This window comes from Neodiprion lecontei, chromosome 5 (assembly GCF_021901455.1).
Source record: "Neodiprion lecontei isolate iyNeoLeco1 chromosome 5, iyNeoLeco1.1, whole genome shotgun sequence".
In the NCBI taxonomy this organism is placed as follows: Eukaryota; Metazoa; Arthropoda; class Insecta; order Hymenoptera; family Diprionidae; genus Neodiprion; species Neodiprion lecontei.
Window position 1 is genome coordinate 3,641,177 of NC_060264.1, and position 20,971 is coordinate 3,662,147.

The 20,971-nt window shown below is 38.3% G+C and overlaps 2 protein-coding genes across 6 annotated transcripts in view; one reads left to right on the forward strand and one right to left on the reverse strand.

The window, feature by feature from the left end:
- Positions 1-57: 57 nt before the first annotated feature.
- LOC107220900 (UDP-glycosyltransferase UGT5) lies at positions 58-3,761 on the reverse strand. Of its 2 annotated transcripts, XM_046741613.1 has the most exons (7): positions 3,303-3,761; positions 2,627-3,209; positions 1,791-2,547; positions 1,327-1,697; positions 950-1,172; positions 590-809; positions 58-473 (listed from the first exon to the last, which is right to left on the reverse strand). In XM_046741613.1, the coding sequence occupies exons 3-7, from the start codon at positions 2,260-2,262 to the stop codon at positions 167-169; spliced, it is 1,593 nt and encodes a 530-aa protein (XP_046597569.1). In that variant the 5' UTR covers positions 2,263-2,547; positions 2,627-3,209; positions 3,303-3,761; the 3' UTR covers positions 58-166. The 2 variants fall into 2 exon arrangements, with proteins under 2 accessions (XP_046597569.1, XP_046597568.1); XM_046741612.1 differs by having other exon boundaries at positions 1,791-3,209.
- Positions 3,762-9,443: 5,682 nt separating this feature from the next.
- Positions 9,444-20,971, forward strand: part of LOC107220915 — a 61,731-nt gene continuing 50,203 nt past the window's right edge. For 3 of the 4 annotated variants that reach the window (XM_046741596.1, XM_015659707.2, XM_046741595.1), the window contains exon 1: positions 9,444-10,004. In XM_046741596.1, coding sequence (XP_046597552.1) covers positions 9,884-10,004 — 121 coding nt within the window. In that variant the 5' untranslated portion in view covers positions 9,444-9,883. The remainder of the gene's footprint in view (positions 10,005-20,971) is intronic. The other variant, XM_046741594.1, reaches the window with a different exon arrangement.

Here is a 20,971-nt window from a genome sequence, read left to right on the forward strand (position 1 = left end):
TACGCAATCTGAAAACTAACTCTAATTGGGTAATAATCTACTCCCCGTTACACTGTAGCCGTTTCTTAAATCTTATTTAATACAACTTCAATTCATGATCTTACGTTCATAAAAATCTGTGAAAAGATGGTCAATTAGAAACAAATTGTTGAGAAAGAGAAAAGAATCAATTTCCTTTCTTGTCTTTGCCGACTGATCTTGTAAAGTTTCGGGTTAATGCGTTTAGACAGTAAATCAGAGACTTGTATAGAATAACCAATGACGATATGAGAGTGATGACAAATATTGCAGATATAAACGCGACGATGTCCATGTCCTGGCGCTGATACCAAGGCTCGTCGGACGTCGAGGAATGCAGATGCGGAGCGCCTCTGTGACGTATAACGTGTTCCGTCCACCAAATTGCGTTCTCGAGCGAATCGCGTAGTTTTTCGTTCAACAGCGATCGTAAAGTCAACATCCGCTGCTTGTACCTGAAATACGAAGAAGGAAAAAATACATAGTGAGTAGTATTGATTGTAACATTTGTACAGAGAATCGTGATGAACGATGTGTTCTAAATGAGTATGGCTTGTAACAACGATTTTACCCTTTGTCCAGGGCGATGGTACGAATTGCTTCCAGTAGATCGTCCCTTTTGACAGCAGTGATCTCGAGCTTCTTAGCGACACCAAGGGATACCATTTTGTCGACATTCATATCTTGGTCACCGAAAACTGGCAAACCGATCAGAGGAACGGCGTGTGAAACGGCTTCCTCTGTACTCTGGAGTCCACCCTGATAGATGAACACCTTCAGGTTGGGGTGAGCTAATATCGGAAAAAATTAAATACCGACTTTACTTTTTAATACATCGTCCAGGTTATGCTTCGTAAATTATGATATTTGTTTGCGTATGAGTTACAACTTATAAACCGCCTCGCTCGCAGCTCGGCTTGTAGATAGGTACCTAGGATAGCTTGTTGAGGAACCCACTTCATTGCGATTACGTTATCTGGTTTTTTCGGAAGTACTTCATCCTCGAACTTCCAAATCACTTTGTAGGGTAGTTCAGAAAACGCAGCTATGAATTCATTGCGTGTTTCCTCCTTTAGCATGTTACTCTTTACATTTGATCCAAGACTCATGTAAATAAAACCCTGGGTAGCGTTATCGAGAATTTTTTGCAGGTCCTGAAAACGATGAGAAGAGAATTATACCGCCGTAAGATATTAATTGAAAAATTTTCATTCGAAGTGCAATTTTGGACATGACGTATCTCAAAAGATGCAGTTAGAAAATGCTTCGTGAAATAATAAACAGCTCGCCCAGGCTTAAACATCGTACCATTGATAACGGCTTGATCGATTCTGACACGTGAAAACCTCCAATTTCAATGATGTTTGGAAGGTTCGGTCTAGCGAAAGAAATTGGACCCTGTTGATTAACGAAAATCAAACTGATATTTTTATGGATGTCACCGAGATGCGGGATCTCGATTCCCATGTGCTTTTCCGCGATTGCCTGGTGTTTCGGCAAAAATTCTGTTCTGTAGTAGTAAATGTGTCTCCAAGCTTTGATAAAGTTATCCAACCGCTCCCATGGTACCCAGGCTCCAAAATCTCTCATATCTTTGTTCCAATTCGACGGATGAGAAGGCAGAATGGGATTGCCGATGTCGTATTGAACACTCATTTGTAAGCCGGCACTGGCGATCCCTTGAGCGAATGTTGTGCTAATCATTTTATTTCGTAGTACAAAGGAATTGGTAAATTGTCCAAAACTTTCGGTATCGCAATTCGGTTACTTACCGATTATCGGAGCTTTGAATCGTTCTGCAAGAGACAGGAATGCAGGATACACAAAAGTCTCTAACAATATCAAGTCAAAGTTTTCACCGCTGTTCGGCGCATACAATTTTCGAAACTCCGGATGATTGAATACTTCATTGGTATGAAAGCACGACAAAGCTTCATAATACTTGAATATGTCAACGAAATCGATCTTTCCTCGTATATCTATATGACTTCCCAAATCAAGGCTATCGTAGAGAAAATGAAGGTCTATTTCCTTGTAGTTCTTCAAGGTCGTATCGTTGACCGGATCTGGCGTTAACACGACGAGCTCGTGGCCTCTTTTATTCAATTCCAAAGTCAGTTTGCGGAATATTACCTGATGGCTGATCGATGGCATCGGGAATACACCCAATATCCTCGCGCCATTTCCACAATGCAAATCACTCGCGATTAACGTCAATACAAGCACGATGAGGTGGAGTGGCATATTTGTAGACTTACAGCTGCAAACTGACCTGCAATCGGAGCAACAAAATGCCGGCAGCCTAATCTCAGCACTGCTGTACAGTGCATGTTATAAGTATACCCAAAAAGTGCACTCGGTTCTTTCACGAACTCGTGTTGTGCGTTTGCGTATAATCATGCCCAATCACGACTGTTTCTGTGTGATGCGTAACAAGTGAGAGAGATTGAGTTGCCTTGGTAGTTGCAGTGTTCTTGTGAGTCCAAAGTTCGCATTAAATCATATGTCGGTATCCTAATATTACACAATCTGAAAACAAAATCTAATTGGGTAATAATCCAATCTTATCTTAAATCTTATGTAATACAACTTCAATTCATGATCTTACGTGTATAAGAACTGTGAAAAGATGGTCAATTAGAAACAAACTGTTTAAAAAAAGGAAAGAATCAATTTCCTTTCTTCTCCTTGCCGACTGATCTTGTAAAGTTTCGGGTTAATGCGTTTAAACAGTAAATCAGAGACTTGTATAGAATAACCAACGACGATATGAGAGTAATGACAAATATGGCAGACAAAAAACACAACGATATCCATGTCCTGACACTGATACCAAGGATTGTCGGCCGTCGTGTCGCACAGTGGGGACGGAATCCAAAATCTCTGACAAAATATCGAAAACGAATTCAATTCGATTAAAAGTCGGGACTCGGAAGTTTTTTGGGTCGCTGATTACGAATCTGAAGTTCAAATTTGATATTTTCATGGATTTCACCAAGGTGCATTATCTCGATCCCGAGATACTTTTCGTCGACTGTCTGGTGTTTTGTCAAAAGTTCTTTCCTTTAGTAGTAAATGTGTCTCCAAGCTTTGATAAAATCACCGAAACGCTTCCATCGGTGGATGAGAAGACAGAACGGTATTGCCGAAGTCGTATTGAACACCCATTTGTAAACCCGCACTGGCGTTTCCTTAAGCAAATGTTATGCAACGAATTTAACTTCACAGTACAAAAGAATCCACAAAACGTCCGAAACTTTGTGAAATAAAAATCGATTTCTTACCAATCATCGGGAGCCTTGAATCGTTCTGCAAGAGACAGGAACGCAGAGAATCCAAAAGTTTCCAACAATATCAAGCTAAAGTTTTCACCACTGTTCGGTGCGGCCAGTTTTCTAAACTCCGGATTACGGAATACGTACTTCATTGATACGTAAAGTACAACAAAGCTTCATAATGCTCAAACATGTCAATGAAATCGATCCTTCCTCGTAAAGAAAATGAAGGTCTATTTTCCTATAGTTCGTCAAGGTCGAATCATTGACCGCATGTGTCGTCAGAACGATGAGCTCATGGTCTCGTTTACTCAATTCCAACGTCAGTTTGTGGTATACTATCGATGCCATCGGAAATACATCCAATATTCTCGTACTATTTCCACAATCCAAAGTGACAGCGAGAAACGCTAATGTGAATAAAACAAAGCACGCGGACATAGCGAAGTCGATGAAACCACGGACTGAACGATGATCTGACAGCACGCGTGGATAGATTCGTCTCTTATCAAACTCGATCAAAACTTTGACCTTTTCACCGCTAATATTCCGCAGAGTATTAGTAAAGAGCTGCCTCTCTTATTTGCCTTCGTAATGTTCTGCCTCCCCTCTACGGAAGGGGAGAATAAGTATGGCTCCCCACTCTACACGGCGAATCAGAGTTAGACTAAGCGCTTCTCCCTTCTCTCCATCTCTGTTCCCTATGAAGTACTGCGAATGGTATCTGTATTCCTCAGTTTCCTGGAATTCGGTTCTAATCTCGAAACCCGAAAATCACTTTTGCATACGTGCGGTTCGCATGTATTTTACTTTTTACATTTGATCCAGTACTCTGATGGAAAAAAATCCTAGGCGCAATACATTGCAAAATTATAATTTATGATTGTTCAATTTTAGATATTTGATTTTGGACAGAGTCCACTGTCAGAACGATCAGTTGTCAGCGACCTTATTCTACGACCATCTGTATCCAGCTCCAAATCTACAGTTTACGGAATACTGATGATCAATGCCTTCGGAAATACACGCAATATCCTCTTACCATTTCCGCAGCGTAACTCGCTTTGGACGGCATCTGATGTGTGTACCAACGGTGAGGATACATCAAAATCACAGAGGATGACACACTGGATGCATTATCATCTTGGACCGTTGTAACGCATAATCACAAGTTAAAATTAAAGTTTAGATTTGGTTGAGCTCATTGCTCAAATTACTTTTCAAACTAACTCGTCTTCGCTGCAATAAATTCCAATGTCTACGATTTTCGATGATTCCGACATCCAAAATCGACGACCATGAACTAGCCCGGGGAAAAAAGTTCACATCTGACCATGAATACTTCAATATGATAATATACGAACGATCAGATATAAAGTTACGTGAATTTTGGCCATGTCGGTATATATATGCTCAGATAAAAAGCATATCTAATCATATCGGTCTCGACGACTGAATCTTAGAGGCGAATTATTAATATAAGTGTACCGGTACAACGTCCAACGTTATAATGCGATTATATAATTCAAATAACTTGGCGAATGCCTGCATGATTGAACACTGCAAACCGTCACTTATCATTAATATTCCGGATATTTGTAGGACATTCGTTGACGTCGGACGGCAGGAAGAATCCCAGGGATAATTGTGAACCGAGTAGGGGTCAAGTGACTCTCCGTCAGTATGAAATTCTGTCGGTGACACCCGTATCGAACAGGTACTGGTGGGTATAATATGATGTCGTACTGTTATGGCTGCACCGGTACGTGATCGACTCTCGAGATGATCATTATACCTTCGTATCTATGATTTTTTTCCTTTCTCTCTCACCATCTATCATTCTATCAATCTATCTATTTATCTACTATCTATTGATCTATCTATCTCTTCACACCTCTCTAGACAAAGTAGATTTCATCAATTTGAAATCATTCCATCTCTATGATGCATTAGACCGTGTAATTCTTATGGAAAGAATATACTCGAGAACTAGCTGATATGAGTGTAGGATCTAGACAAAGACTAACGTTTTTTTCGGCGGAAAATGAATGCATGAATGAATAAAAGTCGTCCATTAGCTTCAATAGCTACTTAAGTTTGCTTATACATTGCAATAATACAGCATATCTGTCATTAATAGTGTTTTTCAAAGTAGCCTACTAAACGAAATCCTAATATACATGACATATTTTGGCTCCTCCCTCTTTTTTCTGAATATGTTTCGCTAGCATTATTTTGAAATTTGGTAATCGGTCTTCTCTTTTTATTTCATAGAGTAGAACATCCTAAATTTTCAATCCTTCATACCATAACATTCTCCGTTCTTCCGTATTTATTCATCTACTGGTATAAATATTTCCTTTTTTCCGTGTACCTACACCTTCTCTATATTGCATTAATTTTATATTATTTTGCAAGTATACAAGGCACAACACATTTACAGTTTTATATTCGACTACACACGTATTGTACTCGATCCTTTCGTTTACCGACATAAAATGTAGTATTTCTAACATATCACTGCTGATTCTTACTCTTCTGATGCATCCAAGTATTATTCTCATCCCTTGGTTTTGCATTTTTTGTAGATACTCTGGAGGCATATGGAGTCAGCCAGAAAATATAGAAAGGACTGTATTAAACCTATACCTACGGAATCCGCAGAGGCATCCGCATGCTGATTTTGAGGTCAGTGCTGCTAGACCTTGCACAGATACCCTGTGGAGAGTTGCATGTATCACGTTCGTCATTCCCCGAGCATAATGAACACTCGCAGCTCAAACGAGTAGGTATCTCACTACTCGTTGGCGAGGGTGGTCGAGGGCCTTCCATCGCCTCGCCACGTCAGGGTTGAAGTTGGGGGAGGAATCGCGTCGAGCCATGCGGGGGTGGCATTACGGGGTGACGGACTGAGCTCTAATTAAAAATGTTCTCTTCCTCTCTTTCTCTTTCTCTGTTCGTAGAAGCCTCTATAGATATATCATAGCCAACGTTCAAACGCGACGGTGAATATACGCACATTTAAAGCGACAGATTTTTCCGGTACGAGAGGCAAAGAGAAACGAATCGAACCCGATACGTAGCAGGCAATGTTTGAATTACTACTGGACAAAAAAAGGAAGGAAGAAAAAAAAAATTGAGAGAGAATCGCGCGGCGCTCTTCAATAGCAGCGCATGAATAGAGTGTTTTAAAGGTCTACAGAATTTGAAAACTTTTGAATACACGTCTGTGAAGATAAAGTAAAAAAAAAACATTCTGTTGCCGCACGCTTAGAATTACCATACAAGCTTCGTTTATACGGAATATCTTCCAAAGTCACTATTTAAACATTCTTCAACCAAGATTGTGTAATGAAGTTGATTATTGTATTTGAATTTGAAGCTGCTAAGTTTAGTATTCGATATAACGTACCAGGCAAATTCACTGAAACTATTCCTCTTGACTTTATAATACCGGAATACCGTTAGATAGAATAAGCTTCTCAACTTCTCAACTCTATATTATTATATTCACACGTGATGTTTATCCGGATACAAGAGAATTTACGAAAATTTGCTAAAATAGGAGGGTCGCAGCAGGTCCCATCCTTATCATTAGTGTCCCCCGAAAACGGTCAAATTCATCCTAATTACGGGGAATGAGAATATAGGGTTACGGGTCTAGAAATGACCAGCGGTCATTAAGGAAACGGTGATTGGGTACTGCGGAATTTTAACCCCTTAAATTCATTCTGCCCCCTGACTTTGTGTAATGATCACACCGATGAGAGATGAAACCGGAAATCTTGCACCTGCTCTTCTGTTATAATTGACATAATTTCCATCCACACTTCGGACAATTTATATTGATGAACCCAAACGAAAGCGATTTGCAAGTTTCGTACGCTTCAAGCTTTTTTCCCTGTCTTCTGTTTTTTTTTTTCCTGTACATGTTTCGAAATCGTTTGGTTTCTCAATTACATGAATGTATGTTTTTTTTCATTGTAGAAAATACGCCGAGGAACAAAAAATTAATACCCAATATTAGAGATTGATAAGAACTCGCGGTTTTCATTTGTCATTTTTCAAACGCACAGTTGGATCGTTTGAAGCGGGAGAGGCCTTTTTTATTTTTCAAATCCGTTCCACGCATTCATTCATCTCGCGCTTCATCTCATATTACGCCACGTGCCCGCAGTTTTTTTTTTTTGTTTGTTTTCCTTCGCCTTCCTCTCTTATTACCTACCCCTGGTTTTCTCTTGAAACGTCACTTTGAAGATTTCTAATTTTTTTTTTTTTTCATTTTCTTTTCATTTTCTTTTCATTTTTCATCCTCTACGTTTTCTATACACTCATCCTCCTCTTTTATTCGCTGAGAAGAGAGAACCTGCAGACCCGTAGAATATGCGAGTTATGTGTGCTAATACGAAACTGCCATAGCCATAACAATAAGCAAGAGAGCGAGGGAAGTCAAACAGAATTTCGCAATTCTCCGTAGGTCCAAGCTGCCAATAATATCAGATCCAATAAAGAAGGGAAAGAAAAGCAGCAGCGTAGAAACCCGGGAAGAAAGGAAATGAGCGTCGAAATAATGAAGATATTAAATTTGATAAGACACCTTCTTTCGCTATCCGAAAGAACCGCAAACCCTTCATTTTCATCCTCAAAATTATTCACCCCTCGGGCAATAATTTGTGGATATTTTTATTATTCTGCGAATGTCGATTCATTCGTTTATCTATTTTCAATTTTTATACGTGTACATCCATGAAACAAAAGGGAAACGAGAGACTTGTATTAGTCTTTCGGGAAGAATCTATGTGCCGAAAACGAATTAGACGAAATATATTATAAATCTTCTAAATGAGAATTACTTGCTTTAAAATCTGAAGCTAATGGTGCAATGTGCACACCTATGGACAACCAAGTGTTTTGTCTAACGCGAAGATGGAAGGCACATCAATTAATGTGAAGTATCTCTCGGCTTGTACTGCGGAAATTATTCAAGCTGTATAAATCTAGAACTCGACTCATGGTGTAACTAAATTACCGTTAAACCTACGTACATAGAGACAGCTAAGGGCGTAAAGGTACACCCTGTATATAATCGGACCCAAACGTTTGCGTATATATATCCTAATCTGAAATGCAAAATCTGAATAGCTCCCCTCCTCTCTCTGTCTGGCTCTCTTTCTCTCGCTCTCTCTCTCTCTCTCGCTCTCGCACTCTACAAGCCGAGCTCGACGACTCCGTGATTGTTTTGAAATCGAATCAAAATCTACTCGAATAGCAGTTATAACAGTAGCAACAGATCCGCAGTGATCCATCAGAATTAAACCGGTGTGAAATATGCATGCGTCAGATTTTATATTCTGTGTACAGGAATCACTCGTGCAGAAATGAAACCGCGGGCACTCCGCTATGCGGTTTTTCGCTAATGACTTCGCCGAGTGTCAGAGAAAAAAGGAGAGAAAAGTTGGAATATTCTAGTGTACTTTAAACCACAGAATTTTAGTACTACGTGCCATGCGCTGCACCCAATCCCAAGTGCAAAAAATACAAGGCACCGAGAGAAATATAAGAAAAAGAATACCACAGCTACGAGCAGGAAGGTATTATTGAACGTATGTTTTTGTAAATCTGCATAAGCTCCTGTAATGCGTGTAATAGTGATAGTAATAATAAGAAAAATAATGGTCTGGAATGTTGTTCCACTTGTACCTCAGAAACCAGAACGAGGAATGCGACAAAACTGAAGTATTGAAAGTGAATTAAAAGACGAATACCATTTCAAAGAAATTATTTTTTCTTATCACTGTTGTGGAAAATTTTTGTCAGGACACGAACAAATTTTATACGAATACCAGAATGGTGGGCACATAAGTGTGTATATGTAAAACCAACACTTGATTGTTCTTTAAATCTAAAAAACTCTTCAGGGTCGGCAACGCTGACATAAAACATGCAACGTCTCGGACGTCCGTCGCGGCGTCGTGAAGTGTGTAAAAAGCGTTAAAAACTGGTAAATCGTTGGTGGTATAGCTTCGCTCCTAACTTCGGCCGCATTCGAGGGTTGAAGGGAACAGCCGCGCCGTCTGGTGAGCGCCGCCCGAATTTCGGGGGCGCGTATCATTTTCCACCCGCCATACGGTCCAGACGTGAACTGGCGAACATACGACGCAGTTTACGACCGACGTTCAGGGAGCGCGGTTGATGCTCCGGTTTGTTCTCTCATCTTCTTGCTCTCTCCCTCTCGTGGATGTGTACGGACTTCAGAGTGAGGTGCGCGGATGGTGCGAGTCGGCCTCGCGGTGAAACTCGATTCGAAATTCGTTGCGCGAAGATAATGAAGGAGAAAAAGTAAGAAAGAGAGTGAACATAGACTCGAACAAACATACGAATACGGAGATCGGTCCGATGTTGTTATCATCGATTTGAAACAATCGAAAATCGGGAGTAAAGTAAAACGCGCGGAGACAATAAGAGAACAATCACAATAATGTGAATCTGTGCGAAGAGTTTCGGCTAATCTCTGATGCTTGTTTATTAGTTACAATTGTTGAGTTCGAACCTCGCCGACGAAAGGACGCAGCCAGGTCATACTTCGCAGCATGGATCTACAACGAAAACAACAACAGAGGGAAGAGCATCGGGAGCAGCGACGCGACCTCAGAGTTGTTTTCGCTATCGCAGTTTCCTTGACGATCATTGCAAGCGGCGTTGGAGCGACTGGTAAGTCAAAATTTGAAATCGTGTTTACACGGTGTACTCTATTTGTCGCGAACTGAACACTGCGACATTTCGTCTTTTGTTTAATAACGGTCGGTCGATCGATCGATCGATCCGCTTTTGTTTTTTGAACGGACGAGTTTAAATAACGAAATTGAAGTTTGTAACGTAACCGTAACAATATATTGCGGAAAAAATGTCTATTTTCTTATTTTTACGATGACGGGACAATGAAGGTAGTAATATTTTAAAATACGAGTAGGTATGTGTTTTTTTTATCACGGTTCACTAAATCTCACACAGTTCCAAAATCGCAAAATAACTTTTTCCCTCAGCATGATGAATCGTTGCAATAACGTTACTGACTTCAACATGATTTTAAATACGTTGTACATTTTTCTTCCTGTTACTTTTTTTCACTCATCAATCATTATCGCACGAAATACACGACGAAAAATATTTGCCACTCAACAATACTGGACGATAAGTAGAGGGATTGGAACGTAAATCTAATTTATGATCGTGAGAAGAGAAGAGAAGAGAAAACCGGTAGCGACGGCGGAGAGACGACAAGTTTTTGGTAGCTGCAGCTGACTGAACGGGAAATGATCGAGTTTCCCTTGGATTTCCATTCCATCCTAGGTTATATCATCTAATTGCCAATTATTATACAATATGGAGGATTGATTGTTCATTTTGTTGTTGTTATCGTTGTGCAATTGTCACTGACGTCGATATCTACTGCTGCACACTTACCCACACATTCTAGGGATCACCGATAATTGACTGCATATTCGCTGTTCCGCGTTTCGAATCAACGCGAATGTACGTACGTATGTATAACAGTTATACCTATAGTACGTACATACGTATGTACGTATTATGTACTGGAATAAATTGCAGAATGGATGAAGTGAAGCGAAACGAACCGGCGCAATAATTGAATCCTCTTTCACCCTCTAATTTGAACGTTAATACCTTTTTAATTTTTGTTTCTGCCTAGCATTTTTTTTCTTTTTCTCTAATGTTAATCACCTATCTCCTCTATTTTTTTCTCGGCATTCCACGCGTTTATCTCGATATCACGCGATTAAAAAAGAGGAGCTTATTACCTCTAATGAAAACGAGTTACATCGGCACAACTAGTCTTAAACGAGACACACCCGCATCGATGCCGAATCCACGGCATCAACTTCAGCATCAATCTGCGAGGCCAGGAGACGAGGAAGGATGACGACGATCCGCCGGATCGAGGACTGATCTTCCGACGGCAGCGGTGAGGGTGAATCCTGATTGGCCGAAACCTGCGGCTACACGACGAAAAAAGAAGAAGTTGAACGGGGAGTAAAACGAACATTGACATCCCGAACTTGCGGCGCTTTTGTATCACAGGTATATAAAAATCCGACTGACGTTTCTCGAAGCTGGCCAATTCTGGGGGACGAAGGTGGAATCGGAACTTGCGGCGAATGGTGAGCGTCGATGCCTGCGGTTGATTCAGGGGGAAGATGCAGGACAGCAGGAAGCACGCGTCGTCATCGTCGAGGATTGTCCGTCGTCGCCTCTCCACCATCCAGGATCATCCCTGACCTGCCCGATAGAGAGATCGTACATATGTACTGTATGTACATACTACCTACACACGTCAGTCGGTATTTTATACCACCTGTGATACAAACGCCGCAGCGGACATCCGCTTGTCGAGATTTGTCATCGAGTGTCGCTCGTCTTAAGCTTTTTGTGCCGATAAAACTCGCTTTCACGAAACTTTCAGAAATCTCAAGTTTATCCAGGATCGATTCGGACTATGAACTTATAATGATAACACTCAAATCAAGGTTTCGCATTCTCTGAATTTATCTTCCTATCAGCAATCATTGATATTGATTATCCAATCGTTCATTTTTTTTTCTTTCTAACAATTGGTTTCCATTTAACGAATCAATTGTTGACGAATTGAAAATGTTTTTTTTTTTTTTTATTGCAGAGTGAATGAATGCAATAAAATTGTCTCGAGATCATTTTATACTTTTCAAGTTTTAACCGTTCTTCACAAGGTTCTTTTGTTACCCACAACCTTGAGCTTTTCAATCATGTACCAACGTAAACAAAACGATTTTGTTTCAGAACTGTATAAATATATATATGTGTATATATAATTCACAATATACAATATATATATATATATATATTAGACTGTATCAAAAAGAATCGGTAATTTTTTTTTGCAAAATTTAAGGCGAAAATATTGTTTGAAATGACTTAATGTTAATATTAGGAGCGCCTCATCGCGAGTTTTTATTTCCCATTTAAATAACATGAGAAATTTTTATGTTTTATCAACTTTGGAATTTTATAACTCGTCAGCGCATCAGTGTACCGATAAGACCGGAATGTATTTTTGTAGGGAATTGAACGCTTCGCGAAAAGGGTCTTTTATCATTTTATGATAAATCTTACTCTTTCAAAATTTATTCAAGGTTCTTAAATAACTTTCAACTCTTAAGTAGATTTATCATGAAACGATAACATAAATAAATATCTTTTTTGCAGAGCGTTCAATTCCCTACAGAAATAAGTTCCGGTCCAATCGGTTCACTAACGCATTGACGAGTTGTAAAATTCCAAAGTTAAAAAAACAATAAATTTCCAACGTTATTCAAATGTGAAATAGAAAATCGCTATCAAGCACCTTTAAATATTATATATTGAGAGCTGAAACTTGGACAGCATCGTTTTTTCGTCATTTCGAACAGTATTTAGTCCTGAATTTTGAAAAAAAAAATGGTCGATTTTGTTTCTACACAGTCTGATACATGTAAACTCACACACATAAATATAATCTTGCCGCGACCCCGACCCTGCGCTTGCTTTTTAGCAGCGTGCGAGAACTTATTGTACAGCTTTAGAGCTTTCTGCCTTCGTACCGTCTCTTTGTTCGCCAAATGCATGTAAAAAGGTATACTACATATACATGTACGCACATGTATCTAGGATATAATATCCCACATGTATATATTGTAACGTCGGAGGGGGGCAAACGCTTCGATTTGTCGCGTCTTATATTGAAACATGCATATACGCGAATTATACGTAGTGTAACCCTGTATCCTATGTATATGAAATATATAGGCCCTTCGCATCGATTTTCAACAAGCTCAAACGACGCTCGGCTTATCGCGTCGCTTAATCTTGCAACGTTAGCTTAAGAATGTATAGATGGTAGTGTTATATATCATATATGCATACATGCGTACACGTGCTTACACAGAGTTATTGCGTACTGTTTCTGCACTTTATTATTTGTTGTTATACGATGTTTCGTTGTTATTTGACTGTGTAATGCAGCCCATTCTTTATTGACCATATATTATGTACATGGGGAATTCCATGCGAACCTAACCAACGTCTGACCCTTGTCATTATTTTATTATATTGAAAATTCGTTTCTGCAATTGTCCCGACTTTCAAACGGTACCCTGAATTTCTTGACATTTTTTATTCAACTGGTTAATTATTTATAAATATTGAGAGCGATTTTGAAAAGGACGTTTCTTAAAATTCTTTAAAAAAAATTTCGAATACTGTATTTTCTTTTTCAAACGGTCTGAAAATTCCAAATTCCGAAATTTCATTGCGAACATTTTCAGACCGGTTTCATTACGAAGTTGATAAGAAAAAAAAAATATATATCGATCGTGCCCAAAAAAAAAAAAAAATAAACAAAATTCGCCCCGTAATGGAACCAGTCTGGAAATGTTTCAAGTGAAAAATACAAGTATTGGGAATTTTCGGATCGTTCAAACGATGTTTGAGTTTATAGAAAAAAAAAAAAAACAATAATCGCTACCCATTATCGGGCTCGGTCTGCAAATGTTTGTACTAGAAAAATACGGTGTCTGAAAATTTCTTCAGCATTTTAAAAATGTTCCTTTTGAAAACCGCTTTCAACACTTGCAAATAATCCAACGGTTGAATGGAAAAATTGGCAAAAATTTAGGATATACTGTTTCGGAGTTGGGACGAGAGGACGGACATTTTTTTTTTTTTTTTTATTTGTCAAACAAAATCACGAACCGCGAGGATCAGACGCCGCGTTCTTCTGTTCGCGAACAATTCGGCGATATAACATTCGTCTCGAATAGAATCTTGCCTGCCTTTTTGCTTGTCGGGGGGGGTGGGAGGGGAGGTTTACAGTATTCCTATATACAAGTCCTAGATATATACGTATATCCAACACGCGTAGGTATGTACACCTACCTGTAATGGAGCGTATATATAAGGTACAATATAAGGTGCGGTGCAAGGTTGGATCGGAAAATTGTGCAAACGTGGCGCGGCGGGTCGGTTTTGAATAGCTGACGTCTAGGTGACGCCGGCGTGGGTGGTGGATGGCTGCGTGGGCGGGTTTGGGGGATGGGGGGGGGGGGCGGGCTGACCTCGATCGATAACATCACCCCCTACCCCTTGGCGTATTGTAAATACGAACCGCGAATATCGTGCCCCGTTCCCTTTACCTTTCCCCTTGATACAAGTCGCACGAGAGTTGTTGCGACGTCGTGTATAACCTCTGCCTGTATTATACATTTACACACGTGTATGAACACGGAGGTAAATTATACACACCGCGTGCAGTTCGTTGCATTTTTACGACGAGAGTTACGGGTACCAGTTTTTTTTTTGTTTTTTTTTTTATTCTCCTTTTCTATCTCTTCCCGTGCCTAATTGCTTCTGTGCTTCTTTTATTTATTTATTTGTTCCTTCCGCACTTGGGCTGGTGTTTTTCACGTATATAGATTGTGTGTGTGTGTATATATATATATATATAAATATTTATTTATATATATAATACATTACATTGTTCGATTTGATATTCATTCGGATTTTTTCGTTCAACGAGCGTTATATATAATAATTGAGTAAATTTCATGACTTATAGTAAGCAGGTATATATTTTGTTATTTTATTGCAATTATTGGTATTCCTATTCGTATCTTGTAGATGAAAATAGGTCGAGTGCCACGGGAGCGGGTGGATCGTGCGATGTGAAAATGTCGAGAAGAGTAATATCATTATAACGAATAGAAGAACGTAAGATCGAAGAGAGACGGGAATTAAAAAAAATACCTGTATAATATTTCAAATTAAACGCTTGGTTAAAAACAAAAGTATATATACTGTAAGCAAAATTCTCTCTGCAGGTTTTTGCGTTACATTTTTCTTTATGGAACTTTTTTTTTTTTTTTTGCCTCTCCCATTTGTTTGAATAATTGTTGGACACGTTACGTGTATAAAAAATTGTCACTTGTCGCGATATTAATTATTACAGAGAACGGGTACCTTTTCTATTTTCGATCAACGCTTGTCGGCGTGAAAAAGAAAAATTAAAAAAATATCCCGGTTGCCTCCAATTATTTGGCGCGTTATAATCTATTTCGGATTGATGAGAATTTTTTTTTTTTTTTTTCTTCTGTCACTCGTTTCCCGTCACTCGTTAATTTCATCGGCGACGAATTAATTTCTTTACACGTTTCTTTACATCGACCAATTTATTTATTTAATTTATTTTATATATATATATATATAAAATTCTTTTTTAAATTGTACGTTATATTATTTACAAGTACGCGTTTAATAATCTGGATATCGTACGAACGGCTGTTTACATCGATTATTATCGTTACGTTACCGCGTGTGTCTGTTGCGTTATGTAACATGCGTAAGTACCGACGGTAATAAAGAATGGAGGCAGGGATGAAAAGGTGCGAGAGGCTGGAAAAAGCAATCAAATCGAACGCGAGAGAAATAAATATATGTAAAGCCGGTAATACTCTTATCCTTTTCCCTCCTCTTGTTTTTCCGCCACGCCGCTGCTGCTGCTGCTTTTCGTTCGTTCGTTCGTTCGTTTGTTCGTCGTTCATCCGGCCGTTCCAATCTAACTAATTACACTTTTCGCCGTCTCTCTCTTTCCCTCTTTCACTCTGTACTCTTCTTTGTATCGAGGTTTCCTTTTGTCCTTCTCTTTTTCTCTCTATATCTCACTCTGCCGCGCGAATCTCATTTGTATTTCAAATTTACACACCACCACCACCACCACCACCACCACCTTGTCTCCCGTGTACTTTTATTTAGATAAACGCAGTATTTCGAAATAAAGACTCTGAACCAATCACATTTCCCCGAAAAAAACTCGCCCACGATTCTGTTTGCTGTAGATATACGTTTTATTGTATACAAATTTCTTTTATTCTTTCTCCTTGCTGCTAAGCGTATTTTTTTTTTCTTTCTTTTTCTTTTTGTTTTTCATCGGGAAAATTGCAGACTTTTACGTAGGTGGGTAGAAATTCATGTGTGGGTGTTGGGAAAAGATATATTTTAAAATTGTCGAATCGTATCTCTGGGGGCTGGGGTGAAATTCCAAATTTGAACGGTTCCCAATGCGCCAAATATCAAATTTTTTGGCAGAGAAACTTGGAAACTTAAAGTAAAGAAATCAAACTTTGACGAAACATCAGAGTTTCGTATTCTTCGGTTTTTCTGATTTTTCACACCAAATCGTCGAGTAAACTAAGCCGTGCGAGTGTATTTTAATTTTCGACATGTTACTCTATCGAATATTTATTTTTCGAAATTTTTCTCCATCGTAACTTTACTTTTCGAAACTTTGCCCTATCGTAACTTGAATTTTCAGAACCTCGCATTTCGGAACTTTGAAACCGTCGGCTTTCCGACGGTTCGAAACTTTGCTGTTTCTTCGAAGTTTGATTTCTTTACTTCGAGCTTCTCCGTCAAATAATTCGTAATTTCAGCGCTTTCGGAAGTTTTCAAATTCAGAACCTCAACTTCGTCCCTCAAGAGTGCGAAATCATCTACGCGTGTAAACGTTGGGAGAGTGAAATGACTAAAGAATAAGAAAATATTATTTACCGCGTGTATTATTATATGCACATGCGTGTGTAAAAGTAAAAGAACGAAACTTTTCTCTCGCGTGAGACAATTGAAACGAATGTCAAATCCAGGGGCGCGAAGACGAAGGAAAACCGCGAGTGTCGTGTCGTAACCTTTGTTGGACTACCTTTCCTTTCCTCGTTTCTCTATCTCTCCGTCTCTTTTTTTTCTCGCCCATCCTTCCCCTTCGCATTACATGTTTTCTCTTCTTTTTGTTTTTCCCGTCACTCATCTCGATCGTATTTAACACGTCAAGTAATCAAATCCTTTGAAGTACAGGATTGAATTGAGAATTAAATTTTTATGAAAAAAAGTTTTTGCTTTGCAATAAGCAAAAAAGGATCGACGATAGCGCAAAATTGTCTCGTTTTTCCTAATTCCAACGATATTCGAACAGTTTTTTTTTTTTTAACGATACCTGTTTTACCCAATTTTTCTAGTTACTGTAACAAGTGAAATTTTTCTCAGTATATTTTCTCAATAATACGTCTCCGATATCACGTGAGTATAAAAAATCGAAACGTTAAATCCATCCGAAGTCTCTGATCGAAATTCGTTCCATCGTCGCTGCGTATTGAAAAATATTGAAAAATTCATACGTCAAGAACACGCGAACGAAAATAATGGAAAACCGTCCTCCGATACTTTCTTCGTTGACTGTAATCGCCTATAAAATTTTTGACGAAATGAAAAAATTGGAATTTTTATTCACGTACGGTTTGACGGAAAATGGACCCACATTCGCAACGAGAATGAGTAAAATTCTTTTCACGTCTGAGAATTTTTATAATTTACGTAGATTTTGATATTATTGGAATACCGGAAGCTACGCTAAAGGAAAATGAAAAGGCAAAATTGAAGATACATAAAATTGTTGAATATAGAAATTGGAAACGTCGCGGAAAGGATTATTAGATTCGAATTTTCAGTATTTGTGATTGACGTATATTGCACGAATCGTATCACGTATACATACATTTTATAGGGGGAATAAATAGCAAGTCGGGTCAATCATCGTCAGAATAACGTGTCAAGTACGTGGCTAGATTATACCTTCACGGTAGGAGAGAAAATCAGGTTTTCATATGTGAGCGGAAAACGTGAATATATTTACGGTAGAGATAAAACGTCGAAGGGTAAAAATGATGAAAATTTTATAAAATATCGCGCAGATACGCGCCTACGGAATTTTTACGATAGTATTTTATCGACGAAATTAAAGGTAACTAAACGATAAGTAACGATAAAATTAAATAATTAATAAATTGGTGCCGAGTTAACGCGCGGTGGAAAAGGTAGATAACTGTTTGACCGTCCTCATACGTTCGTGACGTAAATAGTAGTGGATGTCAGTGTTTGGTCAGACTTCGAAAGTCGCCTCGCACTTTCACTTTTGTCGTTCATTATTTTCGACGATGTTTGAAAATTCTTTGTTTTGCAGCCGTTGCCGCAAATTTTGGTCGATATGTTTATTATTATTATCATTATTTTACTTTTCACACGCATACGCGTTTCGTGTGAAACAACAATGAAATCAAACGTTACGTTCGGAATATGTTTTATTTTTTATCCCCTCTCTCTCTCTCTCTCATTTTTTTCCTTGTTATTTCCTCATATTTGGTACGTTTTTTTTTTTTTTTTTTTTTCGCCGCCGCCTGTTGGAGGAGATATTTTTTAATATCTGGATAAGAAAAACGAGGGTAGCGCGACTGCGGAGTGGGAGAAGGAAAGAAGGAAGGAAATGGTAATAAAAATCGGATTTCAGTAACTTCTCGTTTTAAAACTTTATTCTTATAATGTTACGTACTTCGTTGTTCGGTTCTTCGATTCTTCGGTTGCATATTTCACGCCTTGGATTCTATTTATTGTAGGTACACTTACTATATAATATGTGTGTATTTACGATCCTTCGAGATCGCGTTCGCGTAGGGTGGGAAAATTTTAACGAAGCACATTTTTTTTCTTTTTTTTTTTTTGGTAACTTAGAAGACACGTCTCTCGTTGTCAATAAAACTAAACACACCCTGGGAATCGTAGTGCAAATAGGTTAACAGTGAAAATTAAGTAAACTGATAATAAAAACGTTTCAAATAATACGGTTAATTTTTTTCGCAAGATCCTTGAAAGAGATAAAACAAATCCGTGTTACAACGGATGTTATTGCAAATTTAACGTCATTCGAAAGAAATCGTGATTTCCAATTTTTTCTTTTCCCATTCAATTTTCTTCTCGCTGTAAAAAATGTTTGGGGTAAAAAAAAATAAATACGATCGTTCTTTGCATGTAAAATCGTGAAACGGCCGTTAAAACTTTTCTTAGGACGACGATTATACTTTATATTTTTTCAGTTTCGAAACTTTTCGGCGCTTGGTTTTATTTTATTTATTTATTTTTTTTTTATTTTTTGTCTTCTTTCCTTCTTTCCTTCTTTCTTTCTTTCTTTTTCTCTCTCTCTCTCTCTCCTCATCCCAAATTTTTCATCTTATGAATATACAATTATACGGGGCTCGTACATATATAAATATAAATATATATTTTCAACTTTTCGGTTATACCATTTTGAATTGTGTTAATTTAACTGTTGCGGGTAAAAATCCCGAAAAAGACGTAAAAGTCGACCGGTCGGAAACCCGAAACTTTTGCCGGATAGAAATTTTGATATAACAAACGATCGTTTGAAATAACAAATTTTATTTTTACAACATTATATTTCAGTTACGCCGGGTCGACAAATTCTGAAAATAATTGCGATCGCGTTTTTCGTTGCGTACTTGAAAGGAAAAAAATTATGAAACCAATGTGAGACGTCGACGTGGTAAAATCTTTATCGATATATCGTTGAATGTTTTGCAAAACAAACCTTATTAACGTATCGCAAATGGGTTTATAAAGACAGAGACGCGCCTGCGAGTTTAAATTACGTACTCTTTCTTTGTTTCCGACTCTTCAGCAGCGTCTCGTTTCTTTTTCTTTTTTCTTTTCCACCCCCCCCCCCCCCCCCCCCTCCCCCCTCCGTATTTCGCAACTTTTCACCCTCGAGCGAACTGAGCTTTCCTTTATAGTTTACCTGTTTGTTTGTTTGTTTTTTTTTTTTCTCATTTCCGTTTTTTTCCGTCCCTCGTATCACGTTTCGCGTATATATTTTCTCTTTTAATACGTTTCTCATTCGACTTTTGCATCGCGTCGTTATTTCGTTCGTCGATAAGTCGTACACGGAAAATATAAATACGTGTTTTAAATTTTTTTCTTGCTGAAGCGAAATAAAATTGGTGAAAATTTTACGTCAACTTTTAAGGTTAGGAGAAAGAGAGAAACTTAATCTCTCTTTCACCCTCTCCCTTTCACTAGCTTTATTTCCTTTTTTTTTTCGTTCACTCGGCGTTCTTATCGATAAATTCGCACGCAAATAATTGTTCAAGTTTTTTAAGTTGCGGCGAGGTTTGAAATTTTTATTTTTAAAACAATCGCTAAACCAGCGCGATTCCGGCGTAATATATATATATATATATACATATATAAGTGTAAGCGATTTAATATACAAACAATAAATAATTCCCCTTGATCCGAATTTCTTGTTCTTTTTCTCGTTTCTATTCCACTGTTGGAAGAGTTAATCGAAAGATGGATTATATTATTGCTTCGACAACAGCAGCGATAACAGGAAAAAGACTTTCATTCACATACTCAGCGTATAATATAGTAGGCATACATGTAACATCGAGGGTGGATGTAGATGAAAAAGATGATAGGATGTATAGAGATAATTTTGAGGGCGGAGGGATATTATATATATATATATATATAGGATAAGCGTGGCAGTAATTTTGGACATCGAACTGTACCGATAAAACCGATCTGGTCGTATCTTTTATATATATATATACAACAGAGTATATGTATATAGCGAATACCCCATAAAACCCGGATGAAAAATAGGCTTTCAATGAACGGACCTGACTTTCCGATCCCAAACTTTTTTTTTTTGGGGGGGGGGGGGAATTAGCCGACTTACATTTCTGAAA

Bases quoted from the DNA above. Each gene is read 5' to 3' on its own strand.
- LOC107220900 (XM_046741613.1), bottom strand. From the start codon at position 2,262: ATGCCACTCCACCTCATCGTGCTTGTATTGACGTTAATCGCGAGTGAT. The intron at 1,173-1,326 runs GTACGATGTTTA...CATCGTTTTCAG, and splicing joins CGATCAAGCCGTTATCAATG to GACCTGCAAAAAATTCTCGA. The intron at 474-589 runs GTAAAATCGTTG...TTCGTATTTCAG, and splicing joins ACCATCGCCCTGGACAAAGG to GTACAAGCAGCGGATGTTGA.